Source organism: Humulus lupulus, chromosome 1, assembly GCF_963169125.1.
Source record: "Humulus lupulus chromosome 1, drHumLupu1.1, whole genome shotgun sequence".
Taxonomy (NCBI): Eukaryota; Viridiplantae; Streptophyta; class Magnoliopsida; order Rosales; family Cannabaceae; genus Humulus; species Humulus lupulus.
In genome coordinates, this window is record NC_084793.1 from 87,039,944 (window position 1) to 87,058,832 (window position 18,889).

At 35.9% G+C, this 18,889-nt stretch overlaps 1 protein-coding gene and 1 pseudogene across 1 annotated transcript; both read right to left on the reverse strand.

The window, feature by feature from the left end:
* The window catches only part of LOC133817841 (probable LRR receptor-like serine/threonine-protein kinase At1g56140), a 32,361-nt pseudogene extending 23,165 nt beyond the window's left edge, over positions 1-9,196 (reverse strand).
* A 1,460-nt stretch (positions 9,197-10,656) lies between these two features.
* Positions 10,657-14,019, reverse strand: LOC133817850 (uncharacterized). Its single transcript, XM_062250474.1, has 10 exons — positions 13,428-14,019; positions 13,200-13,317; positions 12,502-12,947; positions 12,328-12,346; positions 11,921-12,114; positions 11,747-11,830; positions 11,523-11,652; positions 11,006-11,061; positions 10,863-10,934; positions 10,657-10,683 (listed from the first exon to the last, which is right to left on the reverse strand). Exons 1-10 carry the CDS (start codon positions 13,521-13,523, stop codon positions 10,657-10,659), a joined length of 1,242 nt encoding a protein of 413 aa, XP_062106458.1. The 5' UTR covers positions 13,524-14,019.
* Positions 14,020-18,889: the final 4,870 nt, after the last annotated feature.

The following is an 18,889-nucleotide window of genomic DNA, read 5'->3' on the forward strand; positions in this document are numbered from 1 at the left end:
GCAATCGCATGATGTTGCCACCATGACATGGACTCGATTTGTGGAGCTCTTCCACAAGAAGTACTACAATTCGGCTGTACTTGCTACGAGAGTTGAGGAGTTTGCTAACTTGAAGCAGGGTACTTTATCAGTGGCGGAGTATGCTCGTCAGTTCGACCGCTTAGCAAAGTTCGCATCGGAGATGGTTCCAGCTGATTTTCTGAGGGTGAACAAATTTGTTAGAGGACTTCGACCGAAGATCGAGATGGGGGTTAGGTTAGCAAACCCGGGAAACACTACATATGCCGATGTTCTTGAGACGGCAATAGAAGTAGAGAGGTTGCAGGCTAATGTAAGTAAAGAGGAAGCCGGGAAGCCTGAACCTAGACAGTAGAATCAACCTCAGACCAGTCGGAGCAATAACCATAACAGCAACAATCAGTCCAGCAACAACGGTAACGGCCAGAAAAGACGGCATCTGGATAACGAGAAATTCGACAGCGATAAGAGGGTATGTACGAATAATGTGGGAAATAGGCTGGGCTACGTGGAATACCCGCCATGTGCTAAGTGTCAGAAGAAGCATCCTGGAGAATGCCGCGCAAACACCAAGGAATGTTTTAATTGTGGTCAGGAAGGGCATCGTAAAAGAGATTGTCCTCAGCAGAAGCCAGAAGGGATGAAGGACGAAAAGATGGTTCCTGCTAGGGTTTTTACTTTAACCCAAGGAGAGGCTGATGCTAGCAACAAGGTAGTCACAGGTCAGGTTTCTATCCTCAATAACTTATGTTCTGTATTATTTGATTTGGGAGCCACTCATTCATATATCTCGTTAGGAATGATAGAAAAACTAGACAAACCTTGTGAAAGATATAGAACTAGGTTTGTAACCGAGTTGCCTTCGGGCAAAGTAGTTCTATCATCACGGATAGTACGAGGCGTACCGATCAAGATTAAGGACATAGAACTAGAAGGAGACCTGATAGAACTGGTGATCAAGGACTTCAACGTAATATTAGGCATGGATTGGCTAGCACGGCATGGCGCAACCATCGACTGAAAAAGCAAGAAGGTGATATTCGAGACTCCTGACGGCCAGAGACTATGCTTCATGGGACAAACTTCAGGATTGCGCACCCCGTTAGTATCATCTCTCAAAGCTCAAAGAATGATGGAGAAAGGATGTCAAGCGCTCTTAGCCAGCATCACGAATGTGGAAAGGGAGACACCACTTAAGGTTGGAGATGTCAGTGTCATACAAGAATTTCCAGAGGTATTTCCCGATGACTTGCCAGGATTGCCGCCAACTCGGGAAATAGACTTCACGATAGAATTAGTACCAGGCACCGAGCCTATCTCTAAGGCACCATACCGGATGGCACCTACGGAACTCAAGGAGTTAAAGACGCAACTACAAGAACTCCTAGACTTGGGTTTTATTAGGCCAAGCCATTCACCATGGGGAGCTCTGGTACTATTCGTGGAGAAGAAGGACGGAAGTATGCGGATGTGCATAGACTATCGTGAGCTGAACAAAGTAACGATTAAGAACAAGTACCCGTTACCTCGGATTGACGATTTGTTTGATCAACTCTGAGGCGCGACTGTATTTTCAAAGATCGATTTACGGTCCGGGTATCATCAGCTCAAGGTAAAGGGAGAAGATATTCCTAAGACATCCTTTAGGACTCGTTATGGACATTATGAGTTCTTGGTTATGTCCTTTGGTCTTACTAATGCACCAGCCGCGTTTATGGACTTAATGAATAGGGTCTTCAAGGAGTACCTAGATAAATTCGTTGTTGTGTTCATCGACGACATTTTAATATACTCCAAGGATGAAGTAGAGCATGAGGAGCATTCGAGGATGATTTTGACGCGATTGAAGGAGCATCAACTCTACATAAAATTCAAGAAATGCAAATTTTGGCTTTCGCAAGTGGCATTCCTCGGGCACATTATATCGAAAGACGGAGTTGCAGTAGACCCATCAAAGGTGGAGGCCGTGAAGGATTGGCCCAGACCAAAGAATGCATCTGAAGTAAGAAGCTTTCTAGGGTTAGCAGGTTATTATAGGAAGTTTGTAGAGGGCTTTTCAAAGATAGCCACTCTACTCACCAACCTAACTCAGAAACAAAAAAATTTAACTGGAATGATAAGTGTGAAGAAAGCTTCCAGTTGCTCAAGGATAAGCTTTGCTCAGCACCAGTACTCAGTGTACTGACACCCAACGATAAGTTCGTAGTCTACTGCAATGCATCAAAGCGAGGATTGGGATGCGTGCTGATGCAAAATGACAAGGTGATAGCCTACGCCTCACAACAATTGAAGGAGTATGAGCAGCGCTATCCAACTCACGATATGGAGTTGGCAGCGGTGGTCTTTGCGTTAAAAATCTGGCGCCATTATCTTTACGGAGAACGGTGCGAGATTTATACGGACCACAAGAGTTTAAAGTACTTCTTTACGCAGAAGGAGCTCAACATGAGGCAGTGCAGGTGGTTGGAGTTAGTAAAGGATTACGACTGCAAAATCCTATACCACCCAGGAAAGGTGAACGTAGTTGCCAATGCGCTTAGTAGGAAAAGTTATGGAAATTTAGCAGCTTTATCCGGAATAGAAAAGCCGCTACAGCAGGAGCTTATCAGTGCCAGAATATAAGTAGTTGTAGGTAAGCTGGCTAACTTGTCTATCCAATCGAATCTGCTAGAGGACATACGGATTGGACAGAGACATGATGACACACTAACAACACATATGGATGCAGTCAGAGAAAGCAAGGCTACAGATTTCTCAATTTCTAGGCAAGGTTTATTGAGATATAAGGATCGGGTATGCGTGCCAAATGATCAAAGTATTAAGAAGATGATTATGGAAGAAGCGTACAGCACCCCATACTCAGTTCACCCAGGGTCTACCAAGATGACTCATGACATCAAGGCAATCTATTGGTGGCCAGGGATGAAGAAGGACATAGCGGAGTATGTATCTATGTGTCTTATATGCCAGCAAGTGAAAGCAGAGCATCAGTGGCCTGAAGGTTTATTGCAACCGCTTAGCGTACCAGAATGGAAGTGGGACGATATAGCTATGGACTTCGTGACTGGTTTGCCAAGGACAAATAAGCAGCATGATTCTGCTTGGATAGTAATAGATAGACTAACCAAGTCGGCTCATTTCTTGCCTGTTAAGACTTCATACACGGCAGAACAATATGCAGACATCTACATCCAAGAGATAGTACGGTTGCATGGAATCCCCAAGACAATAGTGTCAGATAGAGGATCAGTGTTTACATCGAGATTTTGGGGGATTTTACAGCAAGCTATGGGTACTAAGTTAAGTCTTAGTACAGCTTTCCATCCTCAGACAGATGGGCAGTCCGAGCGTACGATTCAGATTTTAGAAGATATGCTACGTGCGTGTATACTTGATTTCGGAGGATCATGGAACAAGTACTTGCCATTGATAGAGTTTTCCTACAACAATAGCTACTAGTCAACGATTGGGATGGCACCTTATGAGTTTCTTTATGGAAGAAGGTGTCAATCACCGTTGCACTGGGACGAGGTAGGAGAAAGGCAGCTTCTAGGGCTCAAAGCTGTTAGACAAGCTCAAGAAGCAGTAGCGCTTATTAGACAGCGTATGCTTGCTGCTCAAAGCTGTAAAAAAAGCTATGCGGATGCCAAGCGACGCGATGTGGAATTCCAAGTTGGAGATCAAGTCTTCCTGAAGATATCTCCTATGAAAGGTGTCAAGCGGTTTGGGAAGAAAGGCAAGCTTAGTCCCCGATTTATAGGTCCTTTTGAGATATTGGACAAAGTGGGACCAGTTGCGTATAGACTAGCCCTACCGCCAGCACTAGCCGATAGTCACAACGTGTTCCACATCTCGATGTTATGCAAATATGTGTCAGACCCATCTCACATCCTCAAGTACGATACATTAGCACTCCAGAAAGACTTAAGTTACGAGGAATGACTGGTTAGCATCCTAGATAGGGGGATGAAGCAGTTACGGTCCAAGAGCTTTCCTATAGTCAAAGTCCTATAGAGTAATAGTTCTGAACGAGAGGCAACGTGGGAGTTGGAGGAGGACATGCAAGGCCGGTATCCGGAATTATTTGGTAAGTAAATTTCGAGGACGAAATTATTTTTAGTAGGGGAGAATTGTAGAGTCCAAGAACTTTACTTAGCAAGTTAGATAGTAGTATTATAATATTATCTTTTTGACTATGGATTTTTGGTTTAGACCGGGATTTATTTGGACACTCATAGTAGTACTTGTAGATTTTCTAAGTTTAACCTATAGTGTAGGAATATTTATTTTAACCTAAGGTTTGATTAATATGACTGATATTGAGGATAATATTTATTATACTATAAGGTTTAGATAAGAACCAATAGGATTTTAGCACATGTTATGTATGGGTTATTAATGATTAAGTATTTTGAGGATTTAATTTATTAAGGGTAAAATTTGAATGCTCTAAGGTCAGTCAGCAGCTTTGAAAATGTTTGAGGGCTTAGTCAAGGCTGTTTACTCAATTCAAATTAAGCTAAAAATGTGTAATTTCGTGTTCAAATAATCAGCGTATGCCGATATATCGTAGCTATAGGGGGCGATATATCGCAGCACGATGATACGAAAAACCCGAAACGATGCACGACTGCCTCGGGCATACTGGCCCAGGCGATATATCGCCTATAGGGGGCGATATATCGCCCCTCTCAGCATAATTTGAAAGTTTTTGAAATCGTTTTCCATTCAACCCTTCAACCTCTTGATAAGTCCAGCATCTTTTTGAACGAGTCTTCAGCCTCTGCTGAACGATAATTCAAATTATTTTCACTTAAAAAGCCATTATTTTTATTCAAGTTAAATGAAGATCTCTTCATTCCTAAACTCTATAAATAGGACCTAGTACCCAGCCATTGTTAATCTTTACTCTAAGTTCAGAGGCTACACGTTGCTAGGTGAGTGTGAGAGTGTAAACACTTGGGTTGGGAAACATAAGCTTGATCATCATAAGCTTATCAAAACACTTGGGAAGTAAGATTTTATAGTATTTCGGTTCAAGGTTTAGATCGGTCTTATAAGTCTTCAAGGTATCCGAAACTCTAGTTCGTTTCTGTACTTTTTCTTTAAAAGTTCTCATAGTCTTCTACTCATTCTAACCTTATTCTTATTTTGGTTAGGAAATCTAAGTTCTTGAGCAAAAGGTTTTGGTAAGTATATTTTTAAAAGTAAAGTTCCTTCATCTCTTTCATCTCTTTTTCTTCAATAGACTCACCCTTTCATAAATGGTTTTTAGGAGTGTTCCAAAGTCCCAACTCTGTCCTCATATCCCGGTAATTTTGGTAAGGAAAATATGATAGAATTTATATGTTATATGCTTTTTTATATGTTATCTTATGTTTTTATGTTATGAAATATGTTATGTATGTTTGTAGGCTTGGGCATATGACCCATATGACTAACAAGTCCCAAATGGATTATGGGCATATGACCTGCTTAGCTAGTAGGACCCCATTAAGCTAATGGGCATATGACTTGTTTAGTCTATGGGACCCCAAGTAATAATGGCCATTATAGTATGTGTATGAGATAAGTGTTATGTTATGTTTTTATGTTTCTTATGAAATTTATGTATATGAACTATGTGTTAGACTTTCCTTGCTAGGAATTAGGCTCATTCCTTTTTGTTTATATGTGCAGGAAAATAGTCTTAGTGGCGGGAAAGGTTCTTGGAAGCTTGGAGAATGTGTATTGAGGTCGAATGGATTCAAGAGCCGAGCGTTACGATTCGAGGATGTTGTTTTGTTTTTATGGTTTTTACATGTATTTTTCCGCACTTGTTATGTAATCCCTTTTTATTTTAAATTATGTTTTGTTTTGTTTTTAAAACAATGGGATCCCATATGCTAACCTAAATTTTATGTAAGTTTAACTCTTATTTTTACAAGTTTCTTAATAAAGTTATGGTATTTTCACTTGTAAGTTTTATTAAGGATTAGTATGTATAGTTTTCATTAATGGTCCAAAAGTCTAGAGTAGTTGGGTCATTTCAAAAGCATTGCCATAGCTTTAGACATTGATGGCCTTGATGTTGGTGATGTTTGAGTGCATAAAAGAGCTACTCTTATGAGTCTTCTCACTTCATCTTCATCAAATTCGGATAACTTTGAATCCACAAGATCAGCTCCATTGTTTTGTTCTTGTATGTGCCAAGCCTAGAGAAGCACAAATTAGTTAGAATTAGGCCTTGTTGTTGTGTTGTGAATCCATAGCCAAAACATATAGATTGAATAGTAAGGAATTATGTACCCATTCTATAAGATATATTTGTTCTTCTTCCAAATTAGGAGCAGAGTTCGGCCTGCCACTGATAGTCTCTAGCGCCACAACACCAAAAGCAAACACGTCAGCTTTCTCTGTAAGATGTCCGCGCATGGCATATTCTGGTGCAAGATAGCCATTGCATCATCATGATCATCCATGGTTATTTTTTGTTACATGATCATGCATAGAAGTAGGGTGACTAAATGTCTTCAATGATAAATTATCTTACATTGTTCCAGCAACATGAGTACTAATGTGAGTCTTTTTGTCATTATAAAGCTTGGTCAAACCAAAATCTGATATTTTAGGATTCAGATTAGAGTCTAGCAGAATGTTGCTTGCCTTCACATCTCTGTGGACGATTCTTAACCGTGACTCTTCATGAAGATAAGCTAGACCTTTTTCTATACCTAAAGTGCTTGATCAAGACTCTTAATTCATACCAAAAACACCATGGGTGTTATTTTCATACCAAAAAGTATCATGAGTGTTATTTTCATACCAAAAAGTGCTTGATCAAGACTCTTGTTTTCCAGATACTCGTAAACAAGAAGTTGTTTGCCTCCCTCAATACAACATCCATGAAATTTAATCAAGTTTCAGTGTTGGACAACAGATATTGTGGCAATTTCAGCCACAATCTGGCTCTTTCCTTGATGAGAAGTCATAGATAGTTGCTACACAGCTATCACTCTTCCATCATCAAGTGATCCCTGTTGAGAATGGAGTTGATTTAATGGAATGAAAATAATGAATTTGACATAGTAACATATAGTGACAAACAGCCAAAAAAACTTTTCTACTTTGTCAAATTGTATGCTTAAAAAGTACTAACATTTCTTGTTCAAGTGTTATGAAAACTTTTGCAAACAAAATGAAAGTGATGAAAACAATGACTTACCTTATAGACAAGTCCAAATCCACCATCTCCTAACTTATTAGCAGAATCGAAATTGTTTGTCATGGTCTTTAGTTCAGCATAATTGAAAGTGAAAGATCTAACATCCATTCCCAAGAACCCTGAAAATGAAAAACAAGGCACTATATGTCATGGCTCTTGATGTTTATGTAGTAGATTATGATGGTTTTCTATTCTATTTCTGAAATTTATAGGATTATGCAACATGTTATAGTAGCATTTTTACCATCACTGTCAATCATTTGAGACTTCTTTCTTCTCTGAAAAAGTATAGAAGACCATGAAAATCATCAGAAAGCTTAAAATGACAACACCAACAAGAATCCCCACAATTAGACCAGTCCTGTTCTTTTTACTGCTTGGAGGCTTGTTACTAATAGTAAGTTCAAAATCTGTACAAAACTATAGTCAAAACTTGATACAAATCTATATACATGAGAGGAAAACAAGTACTTATCAAATTTTTGTTTAATTCCACATTACCTGCAGTAGAACTGATGGCTGAAATAGAAGGGTCATAAGTACCTTGCTTTGGTATGCAACAAGTCCCTTTCCCAGCCCAAAATAGATGAACTTCAAGGTAGTTTTCTGATACTTGAGCTGTGAATACTTTCTCCACAACGCGAAAAGAGACATGGCCTGCCTCTTTTCTGATATCAAAATTTTTCAAAACAAGACTTCCCTAGATTTGAAGAAGCATAAATGATTAGAAAAGACACTGCTAAAGCTTATTTGCAAAAATGTGATGTATATTTACCTGGATATGGATATCGAAAACACGTCTCCCAAGACTTTTCCATGAAAGAGGATCTAGAATAGTTGTCTCAGAAAAGAGGAGTTTGACTGTGTTGTTGCCATTTTCAAGTCCCATGCCATAATACCTCAATGATGAAGCAGAAAGCCTTGATGTTTGGAAAAATTTCATTGAAGGCACTTCAATCCTGAAAGAATACCACTGGAAAAAAAAAGACAAGCACAACTATTAATAGCACAGAAACCATGCAAAGAAAGAAGCATCAAGCATTAAAACCAACCTGTTGTTTGAGCTTTCAATTTTGAAGATGTTCCCAACTAAGTTGCTTCATATTATCCAAAACAAAAGAAAATTAATTAAAATTAGTATCCATTTTAGCTTATTCATTGAATGAAAAGAAGAGTAGCAACAAAACTAGTAAACTACTAACCTATGGAAGTAAACAAAAGTATCAAGCTAGAGAGTTTTTTATCAAAAAAGAAAAATGTTTTTTGAGAATTAAAAGAAATACAGGTGTAGATCTGGTTTATTGACCTAAGAAGGAAAACTCCCTACTAAATTGTTGAAAGACACATCTCTGCAGGCATAACATTACAACAACAACAACAACATCAATTATGAGTAGGGAAATTGAGTAACAATAATATAAACTAAGTACACATGAACTTTTGATTTTGTTTTAGGTGATCGATTAAATAAATGAAAGTCAGACCCCTGTAGTTCAAGTTAATTAGTAGGAACTTACATATTGAGAAGAGAATGAACTTTTTGTTTAGACAAGGTACCATTTATTTTGTTGTTCCCAAGAAACCTGATTAAGGAAAGCATAAACACTTACTTCAATAACCTTTAAGACTAGCTATTAAGGAGGTATGTGATACAACTAAATGGATATTTCATTTATTACAGCTTTGAGAGTGAACTCAAGTTGAAAAGAGAGTCTGGAATCTGTCCAAATAAGTTGTTGAAACTCAAATCCCAGGAAAAATAATAGAATGTTGTAATTAAAGGATAAAAGCTTTTAAAATACAACACGTGATGAAGTGTTCTATTGGAGTAAAAAGAATAGCTTAAAAAGTTAGCTCCATTGGTATAATCAAAACTTACAACTGAGTCAAGTTTTGGTATTCTCCAATATTTGGTGGAATTGAATCAGAGATATTGTTATTCCTAAGTACCCTGAAAGGTGTATTAACTATCATCTTCACTCTTTTTTTTTGGTCCACTGTTTAAAGGAACATAAGAAAAAGTTGAAGACTCCTCGGAGTGCTATACACAAAATCAACATGGGACAACCAAAAATCGAAGACTCGCAAGCTATACGAATACTAGAAGAAATCAACTGAATAAATATATAATTCTTGTTATACATAAATAAATAAGAAGTTATAGGACCAAATAAAAGCCAACCTCCAAGCATGAAATCTTGAACTCATGAGGAGCCCTTCTAATAATTAAGGGAAGAAAAAAAAGATGTCTTAGTCAAGGCACTATTAATAATAAGAAAAAGGAATGACAACCCAAAAGATATATAATTATAGAATGAGAACAAAATAGAGAGTTCATTAGAAATATGGAGGGAAAAATATGGCTTCATTTAAACTTGAATTACATAAACAACAAATGATTTATGCAAGGATTAAACATACACTTGATTTACAAGGCCTTCAATAATTGGTAAAAGGAGAAAAGATTCCTGAAACAACGACATCTAATCTGAGTACCAAGCTAAGATCCCTTCAGACTCTCTAATGCCTAATGGAATCTAGTTTTTATTGATAAAAAGGGTGATGATAGAGTGATGATGGAATAGGGAAACCAAGCTGTTGTTTTGGGTAATTATATTTATGATGTTTTGGGTAATTATATTTGACTTAGAACTCATGGAGGCATTATTAGATTATGCGTTTTTCCAATCACCACTCATATGTATAATGTTTTATTATTCAAACCCTAAGGTCGGGGACGTGAAAACTACCCTTATTCACACCCCAGGCGAGATATCTATCAATATAATCTAACCAATTCAAACAAACACAATTTATTTGTAAGAAGATAATACATAATTCTAGATAAAATCTGGCATCATTTCTCATATAAAAGCTTAACTAACCATCGATCAATACCAAGTAAAAAAATTCAAACAACACACAATAAGTTTTCTTCCTTATATCACCGCAACACACAAACAAATTTTCCAGAACCTACTTCTCTAAGACACACAAGTTTTCAACCTTCTGTTATCACCGCAGCACACAACTTTAATCTCATAACCTACTTCTCTACGAATGAATATTTAAGATATTCAAACTCCTCGAACATTTGTATGATATTAATAAAAAAGTTAAGAGAACATACTTCCGTACCTCTTGCAATTAATAATCAAGTTAATTAACTTTGCAATACTCCTTGCTAATGCTTCTTGCTCACACTTGTTGAGTCATTTTCTCAAACTTGATACCTTATTGATAACATAGATTAGTCTATGCAAATTGAGCAAAAAACAGCAGAGTAAATATCATATGAGTATATATCTTCCTCTTCAAAAAGTTTTACTAAAGCATGTTTAAAATACAAATTCCAGCCAATAGAAGGGGACATAAGTTAACTTTATAAATCCTTGTCAATATTCAACAACATAATGATGATGTTTTAAACAACATCATGACTTGGCAGATTTTTTGCGCAACTGAAAAGAATCAATGAATATAAAAATATAGAACCAGTTTCCATTGTACATACTTAGAACTTAGAAGGATAAATTTAATGTGACATGACATTTATACAATTAACCAAAGATTAATAGTGATGGCCAGTCTCCACCTAGTGACCATCTAAAAGATACAAATCTGAAAACATAATAAATACCACGATTTGCAATTTCTGTATCTCAGCAGCCTGACCAGTGAATCTAACGAATAGAGTTTCACACTCTTTCACCTGATGAACAAAAGTCATCACAATCCCAGTGATAACATCCAATAATTTCACCAAATGAATAACATGCTCACCTTCCTGTCAAGAATGCTATAAAGAGATTGCACATCAGCCCTCAAAGAATGAACATCTGAAGCAGTTTCTTTATGTTTTCACAATTGGTCTTGCATGTTTTCCATTTCCACAGGAAAGGAAGACACCAAGGCTTTAAATTCTGCAATGATTTATTTTCTTCTTGAAATAATAATTCTTCCATTAGAATTAAAGAATAAAGAGAGACATTGGCTTGCAATAAAGCTTCAGGTTTCTTCTAACCAGGTTCTCTTTAATCATCTTCCACCTTTGTTTCAATCATCTTTCTTTCATCGTTCTGCTTCTGTATTTCTATCCTATGATCTGAAATCTTTGAATTCTCAATTGCAGCAGATCTTCAAAGGAAATCAATGACATCACTTTTAACACTGAGTTCCCTTTCCTTTAAGACAAGAATATCCTTCTCAGCGTACAATCTCCAATGACAACATTATTGTTAGCATCAGAATGACATCATAGCAAAAAATGGCAGATAAAAGGCATAAATAAACTACCAACCAGTTACAACCTGAAGTTTCTCATACGAAGCCTGATACTCAATAACTTCAGGTTTTGATTCTTCAATTTGATCTCTCACTAAGAGGTAGGCTTGGGAAGAGGAAATACATGCTACATTCTTCACTTTGCTCTGTCCATTTGTGAGAAGAGTTAGCATTAGTGAAATGATATTTTAAAGTAATAAAACCAGCACATACAAAAGACTAGTTATACATTAAAGTGACCGGCAAATTAGATAACTGCTGCAATATATGTACTCTCTCTTCATGAAGACCTTTTATTTCTTTAAGCCGGCAAGAAGCATGATCCTGCAGAGTTCAAATCAGTTAGAATGGATTACCCTCTACGAAAGATTAATTTACAAAGGTAAGTGTTCAAAAGAAAGGTAATTACGCCACCATCAATTCTTTAAGAGCAGTCTCCATATCTTGTATATCTTTTACTTTATCTCTGACTTTGTCACTACTAATATGCTTGCTCCCTAAATTTAAGACAGGAAAGCCTGCCACTTTTGCGGCATCTCTATGAGCTTTGAGAATCGCTAGTTTGCAATTAATCTCTTCTAGTTCAGCAACTCTATTTTGTAACTCCCCTTCATAAAACCAATGCACTTAACATTAGCTTCACAGAACATTCAGTTATCCTCCAAAACAATGAAAACTATAAACAACTAAACAAAAATTCTCCATATTTCGGCAAGAGAAAACCAAACCTTCAACTTATTCCATTGTATCCATTTATGAAGAACTTTAAAATACAACAATGTTCACTTAAAATTACCTTTTGTTTCAACTTATCAAGTGACCACAAGATTCCCTAAATTGCTATAAATTATGATCATTCGAAAGTTCTAATGTATTACATGAAGGATTTGAAAAGGTTGAGGTTCCTATGAGTACCAATATGGATGCATATTCATTAAAAAGAAAAAGATAATATACTAATCTGGCACTTCATTTTTAGACCAAGTTACAAATACCAAATTGCTTCTCACAGATTGACTAACCAACACGAGTGGGTGCTGCCCCAACTTGAAACTAGAGTAGTAATATTTTTCTTCTCTTAGCTGCACAATAACAATGGACTCCTTGGGCCCAGATAAAGTTATCAGAGGTAAGAAAATAAATTTAACTATTTTCAGTACGAGACTAGTGAAGATGTACAAGTTACCTGATGCATTTCCCATGTGTTTAGTGTCTCTAAATCCAATTGTTACAGCAATGCAAAGGATCATGAGAATCCAATTGATCTCTGGAATATATATCTGACCATGAATCTTGTCAGAAGTGTGAACGACCTTGACTCTTGGGAAGCAACCAATTGACTGGCTTAGGTTTATGATAGAAAATGTTCCACTGATGATTGCTTGGCTTCCAACAACTGAAGCAAGAATAGCTACAACAAGAACTGGCCACCTTACGCATTCTGCATTCAAAATTTTTTATAGACATCATATCTTTCATAACGAGTACTTATACCAGTCACTATTCCCAACATAAGTTTGAAATAATAATAATATTAAAGAATGAGATGTGAAGTTTACTTTTCTTTAACATCATCTATCGAATGCTAGGAGAATCTGGTGAATCTTAGTTTTAATTTATTTCATCTTGTTAAAGCCTGCCCAATTAGAAATTAATAACAGTACTTCATACAAAAGGGAAGAATGACCCTTACCAGGAACTGAGACATAAAAATTGATACTATGTTTGGAGTGGTGATGATGTGATAAATAAGCAGCTTGGCCCATGTATGCCAAAATAAGTGCTGGATAAACCAGAAAGGTGAAAGCAATCTGCGGTAGTAAAATACATTGGGAGTTGAAATTCCCTTGTTAGATTAGACATCCACTGAAAATGAGATTAAAACATGATAAAGTACTGTTATAATGATGTTCAAAGTTACCTGAATGGCCGCATATGAGAAGTGTCCAAGATCAGCCAACATAGCCTCTGAGCCTGCAAAAGCACATGGATTCATTAGTTGCATGTAATAACACATAAAAATCTGACAACAACTTATGTCTTAATAAAGTTCATTCATAACTTATCAAACATGCAAAAAAAAAAAAAAAAACAATACAAAGAGCTCTGTTTTCTTTCCTAAGAAAAATGACTCAAAATATTATGTGTGTTCTCTTATTTTACATGTTATGCATAGTAATATTCCACCTAAAGACATCCATCCACTTATCCTTGTCTTCTTCAAGAACATGAACAAGTAATATGGGGAAAGAGCTTGATAAACATGTGGGTTCCAGCGAAATATATTATACAATCCAAGGGTACTGATGCATAGCAACCACGTCAACACAATTGGTGCAAAGAAGAATCTAACTCGGTGCATACCATAATGTTGAAGAGCAAATAGGCACAATAATATGAAGCAAGTTATTGGAATCACAGCATCTAGAATTCAGTCAGATAGGGATGTTCAGGCAAAGATGACCAGCTAAAACTACAATAAATTCATTAGTGTTGTATTTAAATTTTAATGAATCTTCTACGCTATACACAAAAGCATAATTAAAGACAAATATTTCTTGACAAGGCATATTTATAGCTAACCTTACTGCACAAATAATCTAGAAAATAAGAATTATTAGAAAGCAATAGCGCGGTAAAAAGGTATCAGGGTATAACCAAACAACAAAGTTGTGCTAAAAAATAAAATGTAAAATAAAGTTATCCTCTCAAGTCAAATTAACAACTTCAAAAACAAACAAAATATGAAAAGAACAACAAGTATTTACATTCATAGATAACTCCTTCTCTATAGATACTTTATTCCTAAATATACATAACAACAAACATGTAGAGAATAACTAATTACCATGATTGAAGATGAATCGAAACTTGGGCTAATGAGAGAGATGGAAAGGCTTTTTGATACGAATTGTAACCAATGCGTTTTTGTAATGACCCACTACTCTAGACTTTTTGGACCATTAACGAAACTATACATAAAACTTACATTTTTGCAAAAATACCATACTTTATTGGCAACTTGTAGAAAATAGAATTACTTTCATAAAATAAGTAGGATATGGGATCCCATTGTCTTAAAAACAAAACATAATTTAAGATAAAAAGACATTACATAAATAGTGCGGAAAATACATGTAAAAAGACATAAAACAAAACTACATCCTCGAATCGAATAACGCTCGGCTCCTTGACTCCATTCACCATCGATACACAATCCCAAGCATCCACGAACCTGATCGCCTCTAAAGCTATTTTCCTGCACATAAAACAAAAAGGAATGAGCCTAATGCCCAGCAAGGAAAATCTAACACATAGTAATAAACATAATTTCATAAGAAACATAAAAACTTAACATAATACTTATAACATACACATACTATAATTTCCATTGTTACTTGGGGTCCCATAGACTAAACAAGTCATATGCCCATTAGATTAGTGGGGTCCTACTAGCTAAGTAGGTCATATGCCCATAATCTTTTGGGGTCTTGTTAGTCATATGGATCATATGCCCAAGCCTATATACATACATACATATCATAATACATTTAATAACATAAAACATAAGATAACATAAGCATATAACATATTGATTCTACCCTATTTTCCTTACCAAAGTTACCGGGATAAGAGGACAGCGTTGGGACTTTTTGGAACACTTCTAAAACCATATATAACAGGGTGAGTCTAATGAAGAAAAAGAGATGAAATGAAAGGAATGGAAAGACTAAACCATTGAAAGTCACACTTACCAAAACTTATGGGCTCAAGAACTTAGATTCCCTAACCAAAATAAGAATGAGGTTAGAAGAGTGAGTAGAAGACTAAGAGAAGGGAAACATAACATAAAACCAATGAACTAGAGTGTGTTGAATACCTTGAGGACTTGTAGATCAATCTAACCCTCGAACCGAAATACTATGAAATCTTACTTCCCAAAGTGTTTGATAAGCTTAAGATGATTAAGCTTATGATTTCCCCACCCAAGTGTTTAACTCTCACACTCTCCTAGCACTTGCAGCTTCTGAACTTAGAGTAAAAGGTGAATAATGGCTGGGTACTAGGTCCTATTTATAGAGTTTGGGAATGAAGGAATCTTAATTTTACTTGAATAAAAATAATAGCTTTTTAGGTGAAAATAATTTGAATAATCGTTCAGCAGAGGCTGAAGACTCGTTCAAAAGATGCTGAACTTATGAAGAAGTTGAATGGCTGAAAGGAAAAAGAATTCAAAAACATTTGAATTATGCTGAAGGAGGCGATATATCGCCCCCTGTAGGCGATATATCGCCTGGGCCAGTATGCCCGAGGCGACCGTGCATCGTTTCGTGTTTTCCGTATCTACGTGCTGCGATATATCGCCCCCCATAGCTGCGATATATCGGCACACGCTGAATATTTAAACACGAAATTACACATTTTTAGCTAAGTTTGAATGGAGTAAATAGCCTTGACTAAGCCCTCAACGTATTCAAAGCTGTTGACTGACCTTATAACATTCAAACTTTACTCCTTATTAAATTTAATCCTCAAAATACTTAATTCTTAATCATCCATTCATAACATGTGCTTAAAATCTTATTGGTCCTCATCTAAACCTTATAGTATAACAAATATTATCCTTAATATCAGTCATATAATCAAACCTTAGGTTATACTTAATATTCTTAAACTATAGGTTAAACTTAGAAAGTCTATAAGTACTACTATGAGTGTCCAAATAATTCCCGGCCTGAACCAAAAATCCACAGTTACAAAGATAATACTATACATACTATAATACTACTAAATAATTAGCTAAGTAAAGTTCTTGGACTCTACAGTTTTTGGGGTCAAATACTTAATTGAAGTCATATCTTGAGTATAAATAGATATGGACAGAAACTTGCATGAACAATATAATCCAAAAAATGAAAAAAACTATAGATATGTTCCACCATTTTCGTGAGCCACTGGGCCACGTCGTTCCATTTTTAACCTACACTCCACCACCACCACAAATCACCACTAGCAACTTGCACGTGAATAAAAAAACACAATCCAAACCCAACCCACGATCTTGCAAAAGTGAGACCTCACACCAACCACATTAGATAAGAAAAAAAATCCATATTCGATAGAGAAACTTACCAAGTGCGAGCCCTAAACCCAAGTCGTCGTCCACATCGTGCCGAGGTGAAGAAGAAGAAGAAGAAGAAGCCATCGTCACTGTCGGACCTTGCCAAGACCCATTATGCGTCGAGGAGGAGAAGGATTCATCATCACCAAATCTTTTGGTTGTAAGTTAATTGAAAAAACTAAAGAATTATAATGAATGGAGGTATGGATGGATAAAAGATGATAAATGGTATAAATTACAAAGAATAAAAAAACTTGGAGCATCAAATTCTCAGACTTAAATCAATTAAAAATGATTATAGATGATAAAGACTTGTAGAAATGTTCATTAATAAAAAATAAAAGAGAATCATATCTGAATGTATTCGGACGTTTGGCAGCATTAATTTTTGGGCAGCCACTGTTGTGAAGTCCAAGATGATTGACGCTTGCCCTAAGTAGACCCATCACTTATTGGAGTAATTTGATCTGTCACTGACTATAAAATTTTGTTGCTTTGTTTTTGTGCCCTAATTCGGATTTGATTTGGGGACTCTTGTCACCAAGAAAATGAGAAAGAAAATGAAGAAATCACAAGAAGAAGAAGAAGAAAAATGTGGTTTCATATTCATGTGCAATGGCTAAACCAAACCCCAATGATATCTTTACTGTGTTTTCGGGGTACCCATGGCGCAGCAAAAAGTTGTCCTTCAGATCAAACCGGGTGCCAAGCTTTTTCTTTACGACTTTGGCGCAATAAAGATATATGTTTTAATACCATTTTAATTTCAGTTTCCCTCTAAATAAATGCACTACCCGCCTTTTACACTATACCGCATTTTATGTCCCATTTTTTGTAACTAGATTTTATAATACTTTTTCAATAGTCTTATAACCATGTGTTGTGAAAAGTGGTTTCTCTTGTAGTGGGAGGGAGGAGCTCAAGAGCACACTAAGAAGGGTAAGTTTCGAACCCTACTCCAATTTTCTCCTTTCTTTATCTTCAAACACGAAACCCTAAGGGATTATGTTGCATGCATGTGATCTAATAGCCATGCATGGCTTTGATCTTGTGTTCTAGGCTTCAAGAGTGGTGGTTCTAGGAGGATCTCAAAGATTTGAAGATTGTTGATGTTTAAGTGAGAACAAAGGTAAAGATTTTAGAGTTTTGGCAATTTTCCACTCATCTCCATCTTCTACCCTAACATTTATTTTTTCTTTTAAAAAAAAAAAAATTTGCATGTGGAACCTTGGCCCTCGGTTTGAGTATATAGAACACAAGGAGGAAGTTTGAAAGGCTAAGGGAACCTTATCTATATGCTAGAACCATGAAAGGTAGATTTTTAGTTTGTTCATGAGTATTTTTGGTTATTGATATAGATCTGTCTGTATAGGTTATTTTGTTGGTTTTTGGTGTTTATTTTATGTTTGAAGGTTATCTTGGTTGATTTGCATGCATGCATGTGGCTAGGGTTTTGCTAGTTGTGTTTAGTTTTGTTAGAATGTGTAAAAATGCATGCTGCCAAGTTTTTGTGGTTTGAAATCTAATGATTCAGATCATACCCTACTACCTTTGTTTCTAGATATAATTTGATTTTTTGGATAGTTCTAGATGAGTACTTGAGTTTAGCCTTTTTAAAATTGAAAAAATGTGTTTTCAAACAGAAGTTATGAACTTTTTGGCATCATGATGCAATCGGAAAGTTTTTTGGGCAGCATGCACTGCCTAGATTGTTTTGAATATTGAACACATTTTACTAAGCCAAAAGTCATGAAATTTGTTAAAATATTAGTTTAAATATGTATAAGAGTTACATAATTTTTTCAGACGAAAATGCAAAATGGTTAAAGTGTAATGGTTTTTCGAAGTTTGCCCTAATAATCTGAAATTGAAATTTCTAGGCAGCAAACACTGCCCGTATTGTCTTACATTTTTTAATGGGTTTCCCTATCCTCAATATTATGAAAATTTGAGAGAAAATAACTTAGATATTATTAAAGATCTTGGTAAAAGTTTAGAAAAAAATGGGCTACTATGTAAGAGAAAGAATTTTTCTAATAACCCTAAAAATTTGAGAAAAACTCATGGGCAGCAGGCACTGTCTAGATTTCTTAAAATGGCACAATGGATTTTTCCTTCCTAAAAATTTTGAAACTTGGTGAGAAATTTTTTAAAGTCTTGGGAAAATTTTGGATTAAAATATGTCACGGTTTAAGAGTAATAATTTTTCTAAGTTACCTAAAAACGTGGAAAAATAGTAATTTCAAACCTTAAAAAAATTG